Below are 20876 nucleotides of genomic sequence, written 5' to 3' on the forward strand. Positions count from 1 at the left end.
GGGATGTTCTGCTGTTATACTACAGCGCCACCTGTGGGTCAAAAGTAGAAAATCGTCCACCGCTCTGCACCTGATGCAGAAATGAAAACGTCCCATTTTTAAGTCCAGAGTTTTGATCTTTTGTGTCAAAGACAAAACTCTGATTTTTAACTCAAAGTTATTCGATTGTATTTAACTTTGTATTGAACTAAATCAATTTGTGACGTGAATCCAGGAACTTTCTGCTCATAAACAAATAGAAAGTGGTTACGCACACATGGAGACATACTGAATGACAAAGGTCGAAAATAATAAAGGAAACTTAAAAACATCTTTATAGTGGGTTTATATATTCTGCTTGTGTTGTGTCATTTCAATAAACACATTCTTCATGTGAATAAACCAAATTGGTAGTTAGGGCCGTCTAGTGGTGAAGTTACATATTACAACAACCTCCTCTGATTCTTCTGGAGCTCTGTCTCCACTCTGCCTCCCAGCAACAAGGCCCAGTCAGAGCCGCTCTACACACAAGGTGCTGCTGCACTGTCACACACTGTCTCCATGTCTATGAGGACACACACTGTCTCACTGTCTCTGAGGACACACACTGTGGTGGAAACCTCTGACATCACTACTCAATAAAAACACATGGACCTATTTTGAGGAAGCTGACTGAGTGCATTTGGTGTTTTGGTGACAAAGGGGAAAAACAGCCGACCACAAACAGTTATATCAAGGCTAAGAATAGGACACACAGGACTAAATAAAACAATGCCATTAATAGGGAAATATCCATCAGGACAGTGTGAATGTGGCTTAGGGGGGAACATGTCATCTGTCACTGTCAGAAATATAGCACAGAGAGAGGAAAGATACAGAAAGAGCTGAGGAAATGTGTGTGTGTACGGGGGGGGGTACTCACACTTCAGTATAGTAGTTGGCGGTAGTGCACCTTTAACTCTAGGTGCCAGTCCCCATCAAAATAAAATAGAGAGAGAGGAAGAGAGGGGAGAGAGAGAGGAAGAGAGGGGAGAGAGAGGGAGAGAGAGGGGGGATGGGGGGGGGGGTGTTTAATCTGAAGAATTAGTTCAGTATTGGGGAAAGGAAATATAAAGTCTTGCTTGAGTTTTTAAAAGAAACTGGGTTAATGCTAAGGATTTCATTTTAAGTTGTTGGTGTTTTTATTTTATTTATTTTTGTTTGTTGTTTGTTTTTATTATTGATGTATTTGCGCAGACCAAACCCACCAAACACTCTGAAACACACTCCAGTATAGTAGGTGGCGGTAATGCACCTTTAACGTTAGGTGCCACCCCCCCGTTAAACTAAAGGAAGAAGAAGAAGAAGAAAAAGTGCATGGATGAGAGGAGCTGCTGTCAGATCAGAAAACACACTGACACTGAGGAGGAGGCTAATGGCGAAGGTGGAGCTGACGCCTCTCAGGCCGTGGGACGACTTCTTCCCCAGCTCGGAGAGATTCGCCAAACCGGACGTGAAGGATTTGACGAAGTGGAACAACAGGGTGGTCAACAACCTGCTCTACTACCAGACCAACTATCTGGCTCTGGCAGTCGTCGTCTTCCTCATTGTCGGGTCAGTAACAAACGGGAAGTTATGGTGTCAACACAACAGCTGTGTTTGTGTGTTTGGTGAGAGCATCTAAATGCTGCTCACTTTGTAGGATGTTTGTTTTCTTCTCGTGTCAGTTTGTATCTGTGGGGCTGTGGAGTGTGAGCTGGATGTAGGCTGCCACTTTAAAGGGATTTAAAACGAGGGGACAGACTGGTGGGTGCAGGCTGCTAACAGAAGAAAGCGCTGAAGCCAAACCCATAAGAATGAATGGACCGTTATTATTGTTCCTGCCACCACGTGACGCACTGTTATTGTTATGTTGTCAGATCTCGAGGCTCCCAGGATGTACCTGTTGGAAACAGTGACGGAATAAAGGAGACTATCCAGCATTCAATTCAGTTTAATTTACATAGCACCAACACAAAGCATACATTTACACAGTAAGGTTGAGACTTTAGTATTGAGGAGATACCCAACAGTTCATATGCAAAGACTCTGTGACTGTGGAGAGAAAAAACTATTTAACAGGAAGCAACTGGAGCCTGACTGACCATATGGATTGTGGGGGGTTGCTGCCGATAATGATTAAAGAGAAAACAGAAAAATTCGGATACAGATATTTTATCCAACATATGAACATATGAGTTTCTTCACCTGAGCTTGATTTGGATTAGTTCGTTTCAAAGTATCCATCCCCAAATTTCTGTGTCAAAGAAGAGATCAAATATAGAAGTGTATTTTAATAACTCCCTCTCCCGGATGAACTTTGAGATAACTTATTGGTTGGGGTAAAGAAAAGTCTCCACTACTGTTACTGATAATACCTTGAAATGGATGAAATCTGCTAATTCGGCCCGATGTCGCAACTCACTGATATGACTCTGAGAGGCTAATATTGATCGATGATATCGGCAAACTGATCAATCAAAGGTACCTCAAGCAGAACTTGACTTGTGGTTGAATCTAGTTCCTGGCCAGGTTGGGGGGAGTGGAGAAAGCTAAGACTGGTTTGTTATAATGTAAATAATAATAGTGATATTTATAGATGTAGTGATATAATGATAGCAGCACAAGTTAATAATGATAATAATATTAAAGTTTGTCCTGACTCGTTCTGTACCATGAACCATAATCATATTTCAGCCTCTGACCACTGCAAACTTCTCCATGAACCAGTCTATTATCTGATGAGTCCATACAAGGCAGATTCATCACAGTCTCCACGTTATGAAATATCTTGGCTGTAGTTGGCACTTTGCTTCAACTTAAGCCTGGTTTACTAAAAATAGTGATGCCCTCTGTCACAGTCTGTGAGCTGAGCTGTGTGATGACATATCGTTGCTATGGTTTGTCCCATCAGCTGCTGCATTGCAGATAGCCCAGTCATGAGAGCAGCAGCTTACTCAGCTGGATGGACCCTGTATCTTTGAGGAGGGGAAACACAAGTATTGAACATTTCATCAGTGAGTCCATCCCGACTCATGAGGCAACAAGGCTGAACTTTGACATGTTCAATTTGGCTGGTTACATTAAATCATGACATTTTAATCCAGTTTGGAAACAGCTCACCCAAATCTCTGCGTTAACATGAACATTATTGGTAAACCTAAGTGTTCTCAATAAACCTAACTCCACACACAGACTATGCTCTGGGTTTACCACTGCCCTTATAACACTGACATTGTGTCCTGTGGTTTCTGACTGATAACTTTGGTATAAATGTCTGAAAATGCTGTGATCACAAATTTATTTGTAGTCACAAATTCATTTGTAGACACAAATAAATTTGTGATAAACTCAACTTTAAATGATTCTGTGCCTCCTCATACATTTATTTTTCATCTTCATTCAGCTCTTAGCAGGTTTTCTCCAGGAGATCCTCAACAAATCTCTAGATTCGAGGCAATCTGTTAGACTTAAATACAGTTAAAGTTCACAGTTCAGTGTCCAAAAATAAACCACAGGTTTATTTAGTGTCAGGAGAAAATACAATTTCAATTGAATAGGTATATCCTTGAATAGTAATTCAAGTAATTGTCCACCAGAGAGCATTGGAAAGTAACTTGAACTGTTCAGAATTTAAGGATTAAAGGAATTTAAGGATTTAAAGGGACACGGATTTAGAGTTTTCCTATTTTTTTCTTAGAACATTTAACTGTGGTGAGTATATTGATATTACAATTGAGGAAACTTTATCCAGTTATCCAGGATCACCACTGTTAATGTGAGGCTTTAAACTTCAAAGAGTGGCAGAGTAACTGTGAGACAGGCCTTCGATCACGCACTATGGTCATGAACTTGACCTGATCAGGGCCATCACTGCCGCCCGAATTTTCATATTATTATATTATCATAATAGTTTCAGATTAATCTTCTGCTAATGGACTAATAAATAAATTCACTACTGTTAAAATGTTAGTTCTTTCAGTTGAGAAAAACCAGTCTGTGATACTTTAAGGGGTGCTGTTGTTGTATTGACAGCATCTAAACACTAGGTGGAGCCAGTGACCACACACGTGAACCCTGCCTTTGCTCATGCTGTAGACTGACCCCCTGCTCACTGCGGCGTCTCTTGTTGCCACCCTGCAGGTTCCTGAACCCTCTGGGGATGTTCACAGCGATGGCCGTGGTGACGGGGGTGTTCCTGGGCTCCGTGTGGGCCGGGGAGAACCGAGCAGTGATCAACAACTTCAAGAGGCAGAACCCCACAGCGTTTTTGATCGCCGTCATGTTTGCCAGCTACCTCCTCATCTCCATGCTGGGGAGTGTCATGGTGTTCATGACGGCAATCACTTTACCTTTGGCATGTAAGTTCAAGACAGGAATGCTTGAAGGTCACATTTTTATTTCAAACCATAAATGACACATAAAGTAAATATATGCATGTTACTGCAATATAATTTCAGGCATTAAAGTGATGAGAGACTAAAAATTATTTAATAGCTGAATAAAAGCCTTTTATGTCTGGGTAAATGTCTTTTTAGAGTACAGTGATCTGTTCTTTTGAATTATAAAATTATCTTAGCTCTTTTTAAATGAGTCAAACGTGCTGTCACAGATTGTCACAGACTGATCATAGTTTGAAAAGTTTATTGGTTTGTTTTTGCCAAATGTTTCAACTGTAACCAGTCGCTCTCCCATCTGTCTTTCAGTGATATTTGCACACTCTTCATTTCGCCTGCGCAACATGAAGAATAAACTGGAGAACAAGATCGAGGGCGCCGGCCTGAAGAGGTCACCCATGGGTATTTTGCTGGAGGCCCTGGGTCAACAAGAAGAGAACTTTCAAAAGATCCAGAGCTTCCTTGAGGGAAAACTGAAGGATTGATTGGACTTGGAACAGAGCCACACAAATATGCACACTTATGCACCGATCCACACAAACGTCCATCTTTTTGGCCAAAGATTTTGACTTTTTTCTTAGATTTAACGAATGTCTGTATCCTTTTGTCTAAACCTCTTAAATGTTTGTTTCCTACACAGTGTGTTTACTCGAGTCTTTTTTGCAAAGCAGCCTTGTTATCTTTGCCTCTGGGTTATCTGTCATTCCACCTAGAACTTGTCAGGGCAGTTTTTCTGAAAGACGGGGATGAGTGCACCTCTACGCTGCCTCACATCTGTGCAATGCAGCGTGTCAGTACTGCACACAGCTGCAGACTCCTCTCCTTGGTACAGAGATCTGTGTTTAATCAGAGCGTCAGCACTGCCTGTTAACCCTCGACTAAAATTGTAAAAGCGATGCAAGTGTTGCCTTTTTAACAAAGAATTCAAAAGTGCACAGTCAACACACATCACTGCCAAGGCACAGAGGGCTGGGTTGTCTGCTCACATAAAATGTAACAGTTCACTCGAGCACGGAAACAGAGCGACCTCATGTTCACGCTAATAAAGAGAGCGAGACAGAAGAGAGAAGGGAGTGAGTGGCAATATTTCAAATGAAAACTTCAAAGCATCGTGACGTCTTCACCCGTACCCATCAGTATTCCTCCCGCACCTCTCTCTGTTTAATCTTGACAGTGCCCCCTGGGTGATGGATTGGCCAACTTTGCGTTCCTCTCCACTTACCCCCAATGCTAATCAATGGGCTGCAGTAGATTATAGTGTGGAGAGCTGAGCACGCTGCGCGGTGACAAAGTGCATCTGCAGTCACTCTCCTCCAAATCCGAGTTAGTTTTTGCAGCGTCAGCTACTTTGGCTGTTTCATATTGGATTCCATTTAAAATTGACTGCAGATAGCGAGAATCCATCTGGAACATAACGTGCTGTTATTTGGTTTTAAGGGGCAGAGTGAGGATGCGAGGGGAAACGTGGCGATAAGAATGATGGGCATTAAAAAGAGAAAGCTGTGTTCATGTTAACCCTTTGCCTTCAGAATTTCTAAAATCCTGCCTTTCCCCTGTAGGAATGTGTGATATTTTTGAAGCGAGCGCCACAGATGACCTCTGCACACTCAGGTGAAACTGTACTCCAGTGACCCCCCTTTACCCCCCCCCCCCCCCGGCTGTGCTACAGTATTGATTTATGTTCCCCACTGCCGTGCCTCATCTTCATCCATATTGTGGAACTTGGAGAAGTGAGCACAAGCACTGGTGGTGATAAACTAAAACTAAAGTCGTGTCCCTGAAGGCACAGTGGAGGCCCTTGTTCTCTCTGCTTCAGCTGCCGTGAGGATCGTACCGACACGTGTGTGCTGCCGCTCGCACAACAGGTGTGTGTGTTCTGTGTTTTTAGACACAGTTGCACGGTGCAAAACAACGCTCCTGCTTTCTTGGTGTTGTTGCATGAGTCAGCAGCAGTTCACTAACTTGTCATTTGGAAACAAGAAGGTAGTGTGACAAATAAAGCTGTGCACTGTTTTGGTCCCAGCTGCTAAGTAACCACTCTACTCCTTATGCAGGATTTTAAGTTACAACATCCTCCACCTGCTTAGTTTCCACAACACATAGGTGTGGGTCAGGGAGTCCTTTTTGCATCATATAATATGTAACTCTGTTTGGTCCCTTTGACAACACACTGCCTTCGGGTTGACTCTGTTCAGCCCCCGCCCCTCTTCCTCGGCCTGCCTGAGAGGCTTTGGCTCTCTCCTGGCTAAGCTGGTTAACTAGCTTCAGAACTCAAGGCGACTTGTCATTCAGCAGATCCGGCCGCCTGGGCCAACATTGCGGCAGCGGATCACGTGACGCGTTAACGATGACCCGCTGTGACCTTTCCGCAGTCTGCTGCATCCTCATGTGATCTCCTCAACCTTTCCCATACACCCACACTGCTCTCGTCCAACTCCAGAGAGCTCACCCATGTTAGCAGATGAACCCGGGCCTCGGTGCATGTGACCGGTCGGCTAATCCAACCATTCAACCGGCAAAACTTGTCATAGCCAGTACTGCATGGATCAAGGTGCAAAGTGCTGATCCGTGGGATGGTTTACTCTCACTTTAATCTGATTTGGGCTGTTCATCACTGACACCTACTGTAGGTGCTGTACCTAACTCTAGGTTTGGGTCTAGTCATGAACGGTTTTGACCCAAGGGCGGATTTGATACCTTAGCCTCTGAGCCAGCGTCCAACATACATATATTTGTTCAATATCTTACTTTGAGAAATATTGAAAAATACTTATTTTAGGAGGCAACGCAAATACAATCCATAAACACTGAACTGAGCTCAGAAAGGCAATATGATTAACTTTCCCTGTATAAATAGCTGCTTTAAGCTTCCAGCAGTCGCAAATCAACATTAGCTTAAGCCAAAGGATTAAATGACATTTTCATACAATCGCAACTAACTCCTGAAGGAAATATCTGGCTCCTTTCCTGCTAGATGCTATGCCTTGTTTACTGGGTATGGTTGCCAGGTTCTGCAGAACAAAACCAGCCCAAAAAACGTCCCAATACCAGAACTCAAAATATACCCCTGCCATACCATATGTTGTGTTTAGAGTGTTTCCTTTTTACATAGCAGATCTACTCAACCCTCGGAACAAATGTCAACCCACTGCAACACAAGGAGAGAAGGCAACCCTGCTAGGTAGCTGCGAACATTATCTGTCCACGTGCAGTTTGGTGCTGGAACAGGCAGCATACAAATAGTTCATCTGAGCCTTTTTGCTCAATACAAAGACTGTTTATAAAGATGGGCAACATGACACCTTCCCAAAAGTGAAGCCAAATCCTCCGGGGTTAGCCCCCCAGTGGCTGGCTGTGGTAGAGGTCATAAATCCTACGTCATTTGGAGTCTCTACTTAACCTAACCCCAATCTGCATGTGTTTGGACTGTGGGAGGAAACTGGATTATCGGGAGAATACCCACGCGGACAGGGTGAACCTGCACTGAACCAGGAACCTTTTTGCGGTGTTCACCACATACATTAAAATGATAATAAATAAATGTTTTTGTCATTTTTGGTAGTTCTTATCACTGTTAAGTGATAGTTTTGGTTTCAATTAATTATTTGATCCAATAAAATTGGGGTGAGACTATTATTTACAGCTGAGTTTGATTCAGGATTGATTGTGCTGGTGTATCTGCGGGACCTCTGCTTCATTTTATTTTACAGTGAGAGGAGGTGGAGACGCATATTTTTAAACATATGTCAACTACAAATGGTGGTTGGTGATATTTAACCAGAACATTTTAATAACAGGATGTACCATCAAACATATTTCATACAAAATATTGATCGCTTCAGCTTTCAATCGGAGACCATTTATGATCATAAAAGGGCCTACCCCAGTCCAGACATTTGATACCAGCTCTCAGTATTTGATGGTTTTTGGTACTTGGCGCTCCAGACATCAATTACTGCCATCTAACTATAAAGTTTGAGACCCAGCTCTAATCGGCTCGGTACTTTCGTCTGTAGTTAAGATGAGAGGAAAGCACATAGGAGCCCATTGTTTATGTAGTGGCGTGTCAGCTGGAGCAGTCGCCCTGACGTCTGGCTGCAGCTGGTGCAAGGCAGCGCAGGAACCGAGACACAGCGAGACAGCTGGATGCAAAACACTCCAGCCCCATCTCACCGCCTCGGGTACAGCCGAGGAGCTGGGAAGTATCCGAGACCTCCCCCAAGCTCCCTCAACAAGCACATCACCGAGAGGCACTGCAAGCAAGTGGAGCTGCTCGACTGCGGCCTTCTGAAGAGGCTAATGGTGGCAGGATACACACTTTCAAGGGTGGAAAAGTGGGGAAAGGGAGGGAGGGAAACGAGGTGAAGGGTTACAGCATTATCTCTAGGAGGGTGGAGGAAGCTCAATGCATGTCAGCAGACTTGTGTTGCCTGGATGCCTGGAGGGAGGGTTTGGTGCAATAAACACTGGCTTGTCATTCACAGGGAGAACAGAGGAGGAGGGTTTAGCTCACGGAGGGTGTGACGGCTTTTAAAGACTGGTTTGGTCGGTTTATGGCCCTAAGACACATAGCCCAAAAATCTGCCTGGCTGCACTGCAAATGCGCTGAGAAAACCGAGTGACAGAGCTCTGCAGCAGCGGAGCAATTTCAAAAACAGTTAATTTATTCATAATAAGCTATCATCATGACTGATTGCAGCTCCGCTTTCATTCTTACGGGCTCCATAAAACCTAAGAAATGCTGGGATGTAGCCAGCTATCTCTCAAACTACAATCTGCTTCCTTGAATGTTCCCCACATGATCCATTTCTTAACTGTTCGTACGTAGAGAATGAAGCTGTCCAGGTTCAGTGACACAGGCTGCTCTTTCAGACTTTAGGTTATTCAGCTGCTTTTTCCTCTTGAGCGGTGCCACTTTTCAAGCCCTCATTTCATTAATTGAAGTGGATCAACTGACGTTCACTTATCTAATTTAAGGGATTTGGATTTAAACCCTGCATTTCCTGCACTGAGAGAAGGGATGAGGATTTTGAAATTTCCTGAGACGCTTTAAGTCTCTAACTTTATAAGCATCACCTTCAAACCACACAAATCATTCAAACGCTGATTTTTTTTTTATTCAAACAAATGCAATTATACAAATGACTAAGAACCAGCTTAACAACAGTTGTTTACTTTATATTACATGCTTTTCAAATACATAAAAATGTCTAAAAAAGAAGGGGAAAAAAGACAGACCCAGTGTATTTACAATACCAACATTTATATACAGCTTCATTCTCTGAGAGAAATTGGGAGCACCAGTCCATGATTTCCAGCATGGAGGAAATATCATGTTTAAAAAAACTTAAATAAAGAAAAGATAAGATAAACAAAATGAACTGTCTTCTTGCAGTGACTGATCAGATGTGGCAGTAATATTAAAGTTGACTTCGAGTAATACTCAAGTGGTGTGACGCAGTAGAAGTACTTGGCTCAATTGTATTGTTAAGTACTGACAGTGAGATGTACTAAATACTCAGTAAATGACACACAGGAGGACAGGAAGCACAGTGGTAGTTTGAAACGACGCTGTTTGATAAAACTGGCTCTTGTGGCTGTACATCGTTCCAGGGAAGTAGCCATCTCTTCTGACTCATTTTTAATGAGCTCATTCCTTCATTTTGAAGATGTCCTCATCAAGCCAAGTCTGTTCCTTCATGGTAACAGTATTCATACATGCGTGTAAATAGGAGAACATCAGCAAAGCAGTAGTCTTTTCTCCTTGTTCATAACGGCTCAGTATCCTCTTACAGAGACAGTCTTAGTCCTTGGTTAGGGAAGTCGGCATCTCCTCAGAAAAACACTGGAGAGTTTCAGTCCACAGCAGGTCCTGGTAAAGTTTCAGTGCACAACTGCCATCACCACAAACACTCGCAATTCCGCACACGTAGACGCTCCTCCTGGGTTTTGTTATGAATTAAAACACAAGGATGTGGGTCGGTTTGGCAACTGTGTTTGTGACAAACAAGCTCCTTCATTCTTTGGACCCCGTTTACAGAAACATGGGTAAGTGCAGTCTAAGGCACAATGACAACGTGTCAAGGTGAGAGATACGCACAGCGCGACGACAAGTGAGGCAACTACACTATTGTTCCCGGTTTTGATTCCTCGTGCCATTGAATTTGGTCGTCTGGTTCCATGTTTGTTTGCATTTGGCTGCTGACATCTATGTAGGACCTGGAATAAGCACAGGAGATTGAAACACATTAGACAGCTGGCAAAATGAATGTGACTGGTTAAGAATGGGTTTAGAATTAATTAACCCTGGGCTGTGATTATCCAACCCAATACCAAGTTCAGGAGCTCCACTTTAAGTAGGAATGTAAAAACACACGTAAGATCTGCTCAAGGTGGAGTAAGAGATTCTAATCCAATACACTTTTCATCCCATTCAGTGATCATCTCCTGATGGTCCACAAGCACTAGCAGAGCCAGTGATGTGCTCCTGGCAGTAAATGGAAAACCATCATAGTAGCCCCACACTAATATGATTCCATTCTGTCTGCAACATGTGGCGTTTGTGGTTGTCCACAGGGCAATGAAAAGAGGTAAAAAAAATTTACCAGGGGAGGGGGAGGGAAGGGGACAGAGAAAGAGCAATGTACCCTTCCATCACCATCAGACCCTGAGGAGTTTGTGATAGTATTGATTGAAGACGAGAGACCGGCAGCGATGGTGAGTAAGGGGGGGGGGGGGGGTCCTTACTAACCAATCAAAACAATCTTTGTATTGTCTTGTTCAGAGCCATTTTCTGCTTTGATATTGTTTTACGTTTTTTTTGCACTTACTCCACCTTTAATGTTAAACTCAGTTTCCAACCCAGGGTCAAACATTCTCACGCAGCAATGCAGCAGATGCACACAGAAATTAAAAACACGCACAGCCTTCAAATGCGAGAATGATCAGAGGTCACATTTTCCCTCTGCCACACAAGTGCTCTCCCACCACCAAAAGAAACCCGAAATGATTAAGGTAAAAATGATTTGGAGTTTTTTGTGAGGCCCTGCCACGTTTAAAAAAAGATCCCCATCACCATGATAACCAAATGGGGTAGTTTTACATTCTCGTCTCTCACCCTTTCCTCTGTGCTGCAACTTTGATTATTGGGGGGAAAAGATTAATTTTCCTGGTCAGTAGCATAGGCTGCAGCACCACACCTCTCTAAAGGCCCCGCAGGGCGTGCCATCCTATTACCGCTCCGCCACTCAAACTCTGTGGGACATCTGCACATGAGAGGGGGCAAAGGTGAAGGGTGAATGGCAGCTCATGGGCAGGGAGCCTCTGCATGAGCCAGGACAACAGACAGCAGAGGAGAAATAACAAACTACAAAAAAGAGAAATGTGACCACTGGATGGCAATATGCTTGCCAGAAGAGGAAGTAGGGCAGGCATGTTTTAATAGAAGCCATGCAGTTACCTTATCATACATGATAATGCACAATAAAACATCTCAAAAATGCAAAGTTCACTTCAACATGGATGAGCAGACTATGATTTACACTGCAGACAAACCCAAAGAAGCAAACGCACAGGCTCCAGCTGTCGCTGTTTACTTACTATGAACTACCTTTAGCAAAGGACACCTTACTGAGCCTGTGCCCTCTGGAGGATTGAGGCTGCGCAGGGCTGGAGGCCACCTGTCTGGCTCGACAGCCAGGGGAGTAGGAGGAGGAGGGAAAGGAGGAGGAGGGCAGGGAGGAGGTGGAGGAGGAAGCTGAGGAGGAAGAACTATCAGGGAAAAAGGCACAGCGCCTCCGACCGTCAGGGCTGTGCCAGGAGGCCTTTAAAAGCTGTGAGGCGCCATATCTATAAGAAAGCAGGGCCCAGTGGAGAGTTAAGGAGAAGAAGAGAACCATTCTGAAGTTCTGAGAAGGATGTGAAAGCCGGCCCCTAGGTAGAGTCTATTATCCTGCTGCTGAACCAGCCTGTAACATTAAATACATACATAACATGAAGGTGAAGTTAAAGAAAAGGTAACACTGGCTTCACAAGTGTTGTGTGTAAGGGATAACCATTCCAGGTAATTAAATACTGTGCTTAGCTCTGGGGATAAGGAGGATCAGGGAGTGTCTTATTGGATAAGGAGCTGAGTTGAGGCCAAGTTTTTCTTTCTCACCTGCTGTGGGCAGAGTGGCTGTATGGGGCTGTGCTGTAAGAGTAGGACTGCGGCGGCGGCGCATGCATAGGCATGTCATATTCCGACATGCCACCACTCATGTGGCTGTGCCAGTTTCCAGTAGAGGATGCTGAGGACGCTGTAGAAAACAAATCAGAAAACAAATCAGTAATGATTGACCTTCGTGTGAAACTTGTGTTAACATTATTTGCTAGAGACAGTGTTTACAGGGTGCAGTGGTCTGACCTGATGAGAACATGTTTCTGTTGTTGTGGCTGTAGGGTGCAGGCATGGTCTGATAGCCCAGGCTCTGCTGGGAGCCTCTGTCGAAGTCGTAGTATGGAGGTTGTTTGTGTGCGGCGCTGCGATGGTACCAGCCTTTCAAGTGCTCAGCCACCAAGGCCTTTTGGATGTTCTTGGTGACATGCTCGTTGCTGTGGGCCACCTGGCGGTTTCTTGGTGGCCTGAGTGTAGCATATGGGTGCTGCGACATGCCGTCTATCTCGTCGTTACCATAGTGACTGTGCACGTCGTGATAATCTGTCGGGGCAGGATGGTAGGAGGGGTTGACATTGTAGTGTCCCTCCATCTCGTTATACATGTAGTGTCCGTTGGAGTAAGGCTCCGGGTCTGCGTAGCTGGGGTAACCTGTGACATAATAAGCTGTTGTGGTGGGTCGGGCCCGAGGCTGGTAGGCGTAGCAGCGGGTATCTGGCTGAGCCAGGTTGGGCATGCTGCCTGTGTTGGCGTACAGGTCTTTTCTGTGGCGACCGCGGGTTCTGCGTTTGTGGGTGTGGTTACCAGGAACACTGTACTCCACACTGGACTGGCTTGTGTAGGAGGAGCCGTCATCGAGGACCTCTGTGCTGTTGCTCCGTCGGGCTGGGTTGAAGGTGACGGGGGGTTCAGGTTCTGTCTGGAACTGAGACTGGGACTCCAGACTCCCGCTACGCTGGCGGAAATGTTGTGGAGCATCCTCTGTCCTACAAGAGTAAAAAATGATTTGATCATATATACATGTACAGGAAAAGACACAAGAGCTGCTGCTGAAAGATAATATAAAGGAACAAACAGTCCCTCTATAAGGCCTCACCTTAGCTGAGTGCTGCTGTAGGCGTTGCGGGTGAGAAGAGGGGTAGGGGGCATGCTGCGGGCGTCACTTGGCTGTCTGGAAGCCGGTTTAAAAGGGCTGCTGTGGCTTGATAAGGCATCACGGTGACTGTAATGGATCGTTTCCTGGACTTGTCCATAAATTAATCTGGAACAGAAATAACAACAGTGTTTTCAGGGCATACTCCTTTTTTTATTAAGGTAAACACCTCTACCCTTGCTCACAAAACTGAAGTAGAAGAAAAAAAAACATCTCCTTCCACCTCAATGGCTCTAATTTCAGAGTCCATTGATCTTTCTTTTCATGCAACAGTAAGCATTTTGATCATTCAAAATGAGCCGACATCCCTATAGCAACACATTGCTTCTATCATTTTGTAAACAGTGGTGAAGTGGCTGCCATCTAAACTAAGTATCCAGAGCCACTTTCCTGTTTCTTTTCCTCTCAACTTGGACTTGTTGACTGCTCCTTCACAGGCAGTGACAAGTTCTTCTACATCTATTTTTAAAGCAAGTGCATTTGGGCTGATAAGAGGGAGATTGCGGGAGAGGCAGAAGAAAGCGGGAGGAGATTACTGGCAGGAATGTAGCCCTGGATCTGCTTTACAGGTCTGAACTCGCTCTTTGCACAGTCACACACACTGGAAAATCATAAACATAAATACACTCCATTTTTGTCAGTGCTAGCTGTGTACCTGCTGTCTGCGTGCTGCTCGTTGGCTGATACACGTCTCTCCTGGTTGTAGTGGAGGTCCAGGGTTTCTGCGTGGTGTGGTCGTGGAGAATACTGCACTGATATGGACCGCTGCCTCTGCGAAGTAAACTCATCATCTGGGAGATAAAAGCAATAACTTGGTTATAACTCATCTATAATGGAGGATTGTGAGGAGGGTGTAAATACACGCACACTGAGCATTATCACGCTTGGACACTTACCATCATCCAGAGTAAGGCTGTCAGATAGAGAGCTGAGGTCTGAAGGGTTGACATCATCTGATAACAGAGGAGAGGAATGGTCCTTTACAAATGCTTCTTCTCATAGACAGTGTGTTAATGGATTTGTAGTCGTTTGTGATATCTGAGTGTGATTCATTCCTATGAACAGATTCTACATGTGAACGTGCAAAATCTTTAGGCGAAGGACAAGATCTTCGGGCCAGAAGCCTTGTGGTTTCCGTTTCTAGTTTGAGCAATCACGTTTGATAAAGCTGTGTGAATACCTGCTAAGATCAGTGAAGCTCTCTGGGTGGGTTGCTTTCCTTTCTTGATCCTGTAGGCGTTGATCTCCCTCTCAATATCCTCCAGCTTCCTCCTTGAGTCCAGGAAGTTATTTCTCCTCTTCTTCCTAACTGTCTTGCAGAGGTCGCCCTCGCTGGCTAACTTGATGGCTGCTTCTACAATCTTCTGCTGTAGCGCAAACATGCTCTCCAGATTCCTCAAATGTGGGTCCTGTAGTCACAAATACACATATCAGAAGCTGTCAGCAGTCCTCCGAACTGAGAAACATACTTTAAATATCTCCTTGTTCAAAAACACAATTTATTAGAAACAGATAAAACATTCATTCTAAATGTGTTCACATTTTCTCGTTCATATTCAGTTTTCCGCACTGACTTGTAGATGTAAGCCAGCTACGTCTCACAACAACAGTTTAATTCAAAACATGCTATGTAAGCCTCGAAGCACATGTTCAACTTTTACTCCTCATTTCAAAAAGTCCAATGATCTGAACGATCTCCAGGTAATCCAACTCTCTTTATGCCAAATAGCAGGAAAGGTAGTAATACATCAAAACCATAGCTTTACTAACCGCATCATAGGGGAAAAGGTTGTCCAGCTTGAAGGTCGTACCAACACGGCGACGGATTTGGGGAGCCTTCTCACCCGTGGCCAGGGGATACTCCTGAGGTAATCTGCCTGTAAGCTCCTACAAATAAGAACAACCACCCGTCAGTTGAGTTAAAAAACTTCACATCTTGAAAAAATCTGACTGAGCGAGACACTCACTGCTTCTCTCATGCAGATCTTTTTCAGTTCCTCAAGTTTCTTTGTCAGCTTGTCTTGAAGGTCTTTTTCTTTCTTCTTTAACTCTGCAATCTTCTCTTTCTTCTGCTCCTCACTGACTTCTGAATCAGCAGAACCTGGAAATGCACACATCTGATTAGCTTAAAAAAAAGACTACAGCCATAAATCATCGTTCTCATCAATTTAATGTGGAACAGAAGCCATTAGCTGATTAACTCTCTGCTTACCGGCTGAGATGAGGCTCCCACTGCTGGCCATGATGAGCTGGTCTTTGATCTCGATGCTGGAAAGTTTAGTGATCCGCGGGGCGCAGATCTCTGTGAGGTCGACAGCGATGTCTCCTGAACTCCTGGTTTTGGCCATATTCAACTTTAGGGGACAAAATAAGGGGACAGTTAGGAGAAGGAAACAAGAAAGAGTTGTATAGGAAGGTTTGTGAGAATTTAATTTGTATGATAGCGCACTGGGAGAGTAGTGGCTCCATTTGCATACTCTGTTCTCAGAGCTCGCTGCTCTCTCATCAATCAGTGTGGGCTCTATTCCTGGATGAACACTGACACACCATCTGCCTTTGAGCAAGACAGGGGATGAATAACCTCATCTGACTGCAGACACACACACTCATCCATCTCCACCACGAAATGCACATCACAGCCCACTAATACTTTCTAATAGCTCTGATGCTCAGCAAATATGCACCATAAACAAAAACCCATTAAGCACTGAATGTCTTCGGGGTACTGGGACAAGTTTTAACACTTTACAAGAACCTGCGCTGTAAACACACTGTGCCTTCTCCTATTCTCAATGGCACAGTCATAAAACCCACGTATCCCTATACAACTATAACACTTTTCCCATCAAGCCACAGACAAAGCAAAAACAGCCATAATAATATGAATTACTCTGACTGTAACATTCTTAATATACTAATAAACACCCTGCGAGCAGTTATGAGCATTTTAATGTGTTACTATCAGTAGGTTACAGTAGTTTTACTTCTATTAAACAAGAGCCTTACAGCCACAACATAAGCTGACTAGCATCATGGGACCCATTGCTATTAAACCTGTCATATCCCTTTGTCAAACTATTTACACAAGTCATAAACATGGGACACGGATCAGGCAGTGCATCACACGATGAACAGTCACAGGTGCACTAGTCTTGGCACTTTACAATAACTTCTCTCAGTCAATGTACAAACTATATAAACTCTGTGGGTTTTGATAATGTTGAGCTTAATCTCATACTGGAATTATTTTCCAAAATCAAGTCAGAGGGTTTTTCATAAACAGTTTAAAGACCACAAAACAAGCAGCATGTGTCAGCCAGTCATTTACTCTTCCATTGTGGGCTTTTTTCCCACTCACTGACCCTGATCTGTATGTGGGTCACCAGACACAAGACAAGCTCTCTCTACAAAAGTCAAGCATCAGTGTAAGACAAGTATTGGCCAGTTTGATTGTGTTGGTGGGAAATGTGAACAACGTGACACAAGAAAACAGAGACTTACTTTGCTTTGCTTTCTATCCAGGTAGAACTGGTGCTGACTGATGGCCATCACCCAGATGGTTTTAATCAGAGAGTGGCTGGCATACCATGTGTGAATAACCAGACCAGTCTGTCCAAAGGTTCGCTTGGTCACTGTTCTTCTATGGAAGATATTAAACAGACACTAAGTACATCTACTGATGCAGAAGGAAAATCTTTTCAGCTACATAACAAAAAACACTGATGGTAGATAAACAAAGTTTTCATTAATATAAAATATCTTAGTAAGCAAAGACTGGGAAAGAGAAAATCTTATAAAATTAAACTTGCAAGGCTTTGTGTAGTAAATTTACTGAAGAGGAGACAAGCAGTGACATCACATTTGAAACAGACTGTGGGATTTAATGACAGCTCTGACAGCTGAGAGTAGCACATTAACGCTGTGAGAGGAGCAGAGGTCTATAACAACCATAGAATAATAAAGTGGCCCTTGACCAGTAGGAAGCACTCATTTAACAGGCAGGCTACAGCCATTAACATGGTGTCCTCAATGCACCAAGGGCTGCAGATGCCCTTCACTATTTGTAAGTTGTAGGTTAAGGACAAGAGTGGTGAGAAAGCAGCAGCTAAAATGGGAACACTTTAAAAACTGATATGAAAAATAAGGTTGTTTGCTTTCTCTGACCTGTGTGGGTCGTTCACTTCCACTGCAAATTTCTTCTCCCGGAAATACAAATTCTCCAACTGCTTCCACTGAAACAACTGCAGAGAGAATGAGACAGAGAAGGGGGAGGGATGGGTATTGAGAAATTACACCCCTGAGTACACAAGCCAACACTGGACTTGAAATGTTGATTTACAGTACATGAACAGAGGGATCACTTCATAAACAAAAGGCTGTACAAATACACATTTGTATAAGTCTGGTAAGAAAGCTACAATCTTCCCCACAGAACACAATGGCCCGGCAAGTATTAAAACAACTGGCTTTGTTTCTGCCAAAGCAGCCTGCCTTTAAGCAAAGTTTTTGACTGGTTGACTTGCAACATTAGCAGAAAGAGCTTATAACCGCTGAAGCCATGAATTGGGCTCAGAGGGCCAGCCAGTCAGGTGTAAGTCCAGGCTAACACAGGAGCAATTATAATGCTGCTGTAACTGCAGGGAGTAAAATCGTGCCAGGCGTCGGGCCAGCTTCTCATTTCATTCTACCGTGGAGGGAAACAGAGGCAGAACTTCTCTGTATCAGAAAGGAACATCTGCTGCACGGATAGTACGCTCATTAAACAGATCTGGAGCCACTTGCCTGAGTACAACTCCTCCCTGCTCTGATATAAGAAAATAATAGATGCGGCAGAACATTAAAAAACCTATATATTTTTTAATAAGCTGATTCTTGTGGAAGATATCCCCAAAACAGATATTACTCCAATTCCACGAGGACAAACATACTTTGTAATAAGCAAACCAACTATAGAACATTTCTTATCTCCCTGTACAGCAGTGACTCCCACATTTACTGCTTGTATCTTGATCTCAGAAGGCAGATACAGCACCAAACCAGACAGATAATTTACAGGAGGACATAAGGAAAATGAAACATAAAACCCTATTGAAAAGAACAGGTAATAGGTGGAAGTTAGACAAGGTCTTACCGTGAAGTTTTTTTTAGCTCTTATCAAATCCCTGGTAGGATTCTCTTGGGTTTGTATTGAATCCTTTGACGGAGTTTCCCACAGGGCTGCAGCCTGCTCGAACAATACTCTCTCTTGTCTGTTCTCAGGGAGCCAGATAGGTGTTGCAAGAGTTTCAGCTGAGCTGACCACGCCTCTTTAACAAGCCCCTCCCTCCCCTGACATCACTGACACCTCACACCGCCTTCCAGGCTCTAACCTGCTCTGCACTACTCTCCCTCGCTCCCTCCCACACACACACAAAGCTCACATCGTTTTTAGCCAGACCAGATCAGCAGGTTGTTTACAACTATTTGCACTTTGCTTTCCGTCTCTCACAGATAAGCCATCAAACCTATACAGACTTTGAATAATTCACTCGAATCTGGGAAGTTCTCTGCGTTTCATTTATAAATACCACACAAAGCACTGTTGTGTAGCTGAATTCACTATGACCATCCCCGCCCCCTCGGGCAAACATGATAGTAATCTGTCACTATGGTCTAATCATTCATAGCAGGAGCCTCTAACCAGGTAGAAACTATATGTACTATATGGTCTAATAAAAGCTAACAAGCATGATAAACCAGAGGAAATCTAATTTTGCATGGATTAAAATGCTCTTCTCTACCATACTGCTATTGTTCCTGATTATACTACTCTAGCTCATTAAAATAAATGCACAGGTTTCTAATATAAAAATAAAGTTTTTGGGTGCGGGCATGGCGGAGCCAATATTGTACTCATTATCAATCACACAGTCTGTCTGGCAGTGAAACAAAGAGCACGGTATTTAATGAACAATAGGAACCAGCCAACAGGCTGAATCCAAAACCTCATCCCATTGTGGAGGGAACCCCACACCAATCCACCCAGTCGCTATCACTTAGCACCATTTACATTGTAACAAAAGATAACAAGAGCCGAGGCAATAAACACTTTCACTGGATCATGCCTGCTGTTAGAGAAACTCCACAACTGAGGTGCCAGCAAACAGATGAAACTAAGACATGGAGACAAAATATGTCAGGGATGCGACACACCTTAAACTCAACAATCACAAGACTGCAGTAGTCAACCACTCCAAAAAAACGTTCTGCACACTAGCATGTTGACATACTCTGCATTCACTGCCCCAACAATACAACTCAGAGGAAGAGAAAACTAGATTTTTATCTCCTTAAAACCACCAGCTTAACAGAGCGGATATGATTTGATTGAATACACAGAATCTGTATCTTCGGTATTTACAAGCAACTGGAAGTTTTCCAAAAAGGCCTGTGGTTTTCAGATGGGATCAGGGTGTTCAGATCCAGCTCACACCGACAACTCAATGTTCCCTACAGCCATGAGTCCACAGGAAAAAAACATGGAGGAAAATGTGTCAAAGGCTCTGACTCACACGCCCGTGCAGAAAAAGATCTGCCCCTCCCTTTACGTAACATATCACATACCGGCACTGGCAGATTGGCAACACTGTACGTTTCCACAACATGACACATGGCTTAAAGTTGTAAAGACATGATAACAGGAAAACAGCTGAAGGAACTGCATCCTATTTTGATTTATGATAGAGTGAGTTTAATTAAAAGATAAATCACCGGGGGGTGGATGTGTTCAGTTTTCATTTAAACTTTCTTTTAACTTTGTTTTATTTTCACAAAGAAACTTTACAATCCCTTCATGTCTTATATCATGTTGTTATTAACCCAAAGCAGAAACTGTCACCCACAATCAATTGAACATTTATTTTGGTTCTGTTGGCTTATATGAAGACCAGCATGTGGTCTTAAAGAGTGTCCCGTTACCTGCTGGGAGAGAGCCCCAGTGACACAGAGACAGAACAGTTTCCCAGTTTAATTCAATTAATTAAGTGTTGACTTGCCATCTGCTTCAGTCCCATTGCATGACCTGGAAACCCAGCTTTCTAATAGTTTGTAATGAGCAAAGCTTCCCCTCTAAATACAACACTTCTTTTAGCATCGCTCTCCCTAGTCCCCTCTGGATCTATGAAATACATATGAT

At 43.7% G+C, this 20876-nt stretch overlaps 2 protein-coding genes across 7 annotated transcripts in view; one reads left to right on the plus strand and one right to left on the minus strand.

The window, feature by feature from the left end:
- The first annotated feature begins 1303 nt into the window (after positions 1 to 1303).
- Positions 1304 to 5031, plus strand: arl6ip5a (ADP-ribosylation factor-like 6 interacting protein 5a). Its single transcript, XM_053446871.1, has 3 exons — positions 1304 to 1572; positions 4141 to 4358; positions 4704 to 5031. Exons 1-3 carry the CDS (start codon positions 1340 to 1342, stop codon positions 4877 to 4879), a joined length of 627 nt encoding a protein of 208 aa, XP_053302846.1. The 5' UTR covers positions 1304 to 1339; the 3' UTR covers positions 4880 to 5031.
- Positions 5032 to 9489: 4458 nt separating this feature from the next.
- Positions 9490 to 20876, minus strand: part of frmd4ba (FERM domain containing 4Ba) — a 46670-nt gene continuing 35283 nt past the window's right edge. The window contains exons 12-24 of one of the 6 annotated variants that reach the window (XM_053437226.1): positions 17867 to 17943; positions 17204 to 17339; positions 15915 to 16056; positions 15670 to 15803; positions 15473 to 15589; positions 14883 to 15111; positions 14599 to 14655; positions 14358 to 14493; positions 13646 to 13810; positions 12799 to 13535; positions 12553 to 12691; positions 11994 to 12242; positions 9490 to 10613 (exon numbers count right to left, since the gene is read on the minus strand). In XM_053437226.1, coding sequence (XP_053293201.1) covers position 10613; positions 11994 to 12242; positions 12553 to 12691; positions 12799 to 13535; positions 13646 to 13810; positions 14358 to 14493; positions 14599 to 14655; positions 14883 to 15111; positions 15473 to 15589; positions 15670 to 15803; positions 15915 to 16056; positions 17204 to 17339; positions 17867 to 17943 — 2319 coding nt within the window. In that variant the 3' untranslated portion in view covers positions 9490 to 10612. Of the gene's footprint in view, positions 10614 to 11511; positions 11660 to 11993; positions 12243 to 12552; positions 12692 to 12798; positions 13536 to 13645; positions 13811 to 14357; positions 14494 to 14598; positions 14656 to 14882; positions 15112 to 15472; positions 15590 to 15669; positions 15804 to 15914; positions 16057 to 17203; positions 17343 to 17866; positions 17944 to 20876 lie in introns of those variants that run through there. The other 5 variants (XM_053437211.1, XM_053437202.1, XM_053437234.1 and 2 more) reach the window with 5 other exon arrangements.

The sequence above is a fragment of the Pleuronectes platessa genome, chromosome 2 (assembly GCF_947347685.1).
Source record: "Pleuronectes platessa chromosome 2, fPlePla1.1, whole genome shotgun sequence".
NCBI lineage: Eukaryota > Metazoa > Chordata > Actinopteri > Pleuronectiformes > Pleuronectidae > Pleuronectes > Pleuronectes platessa.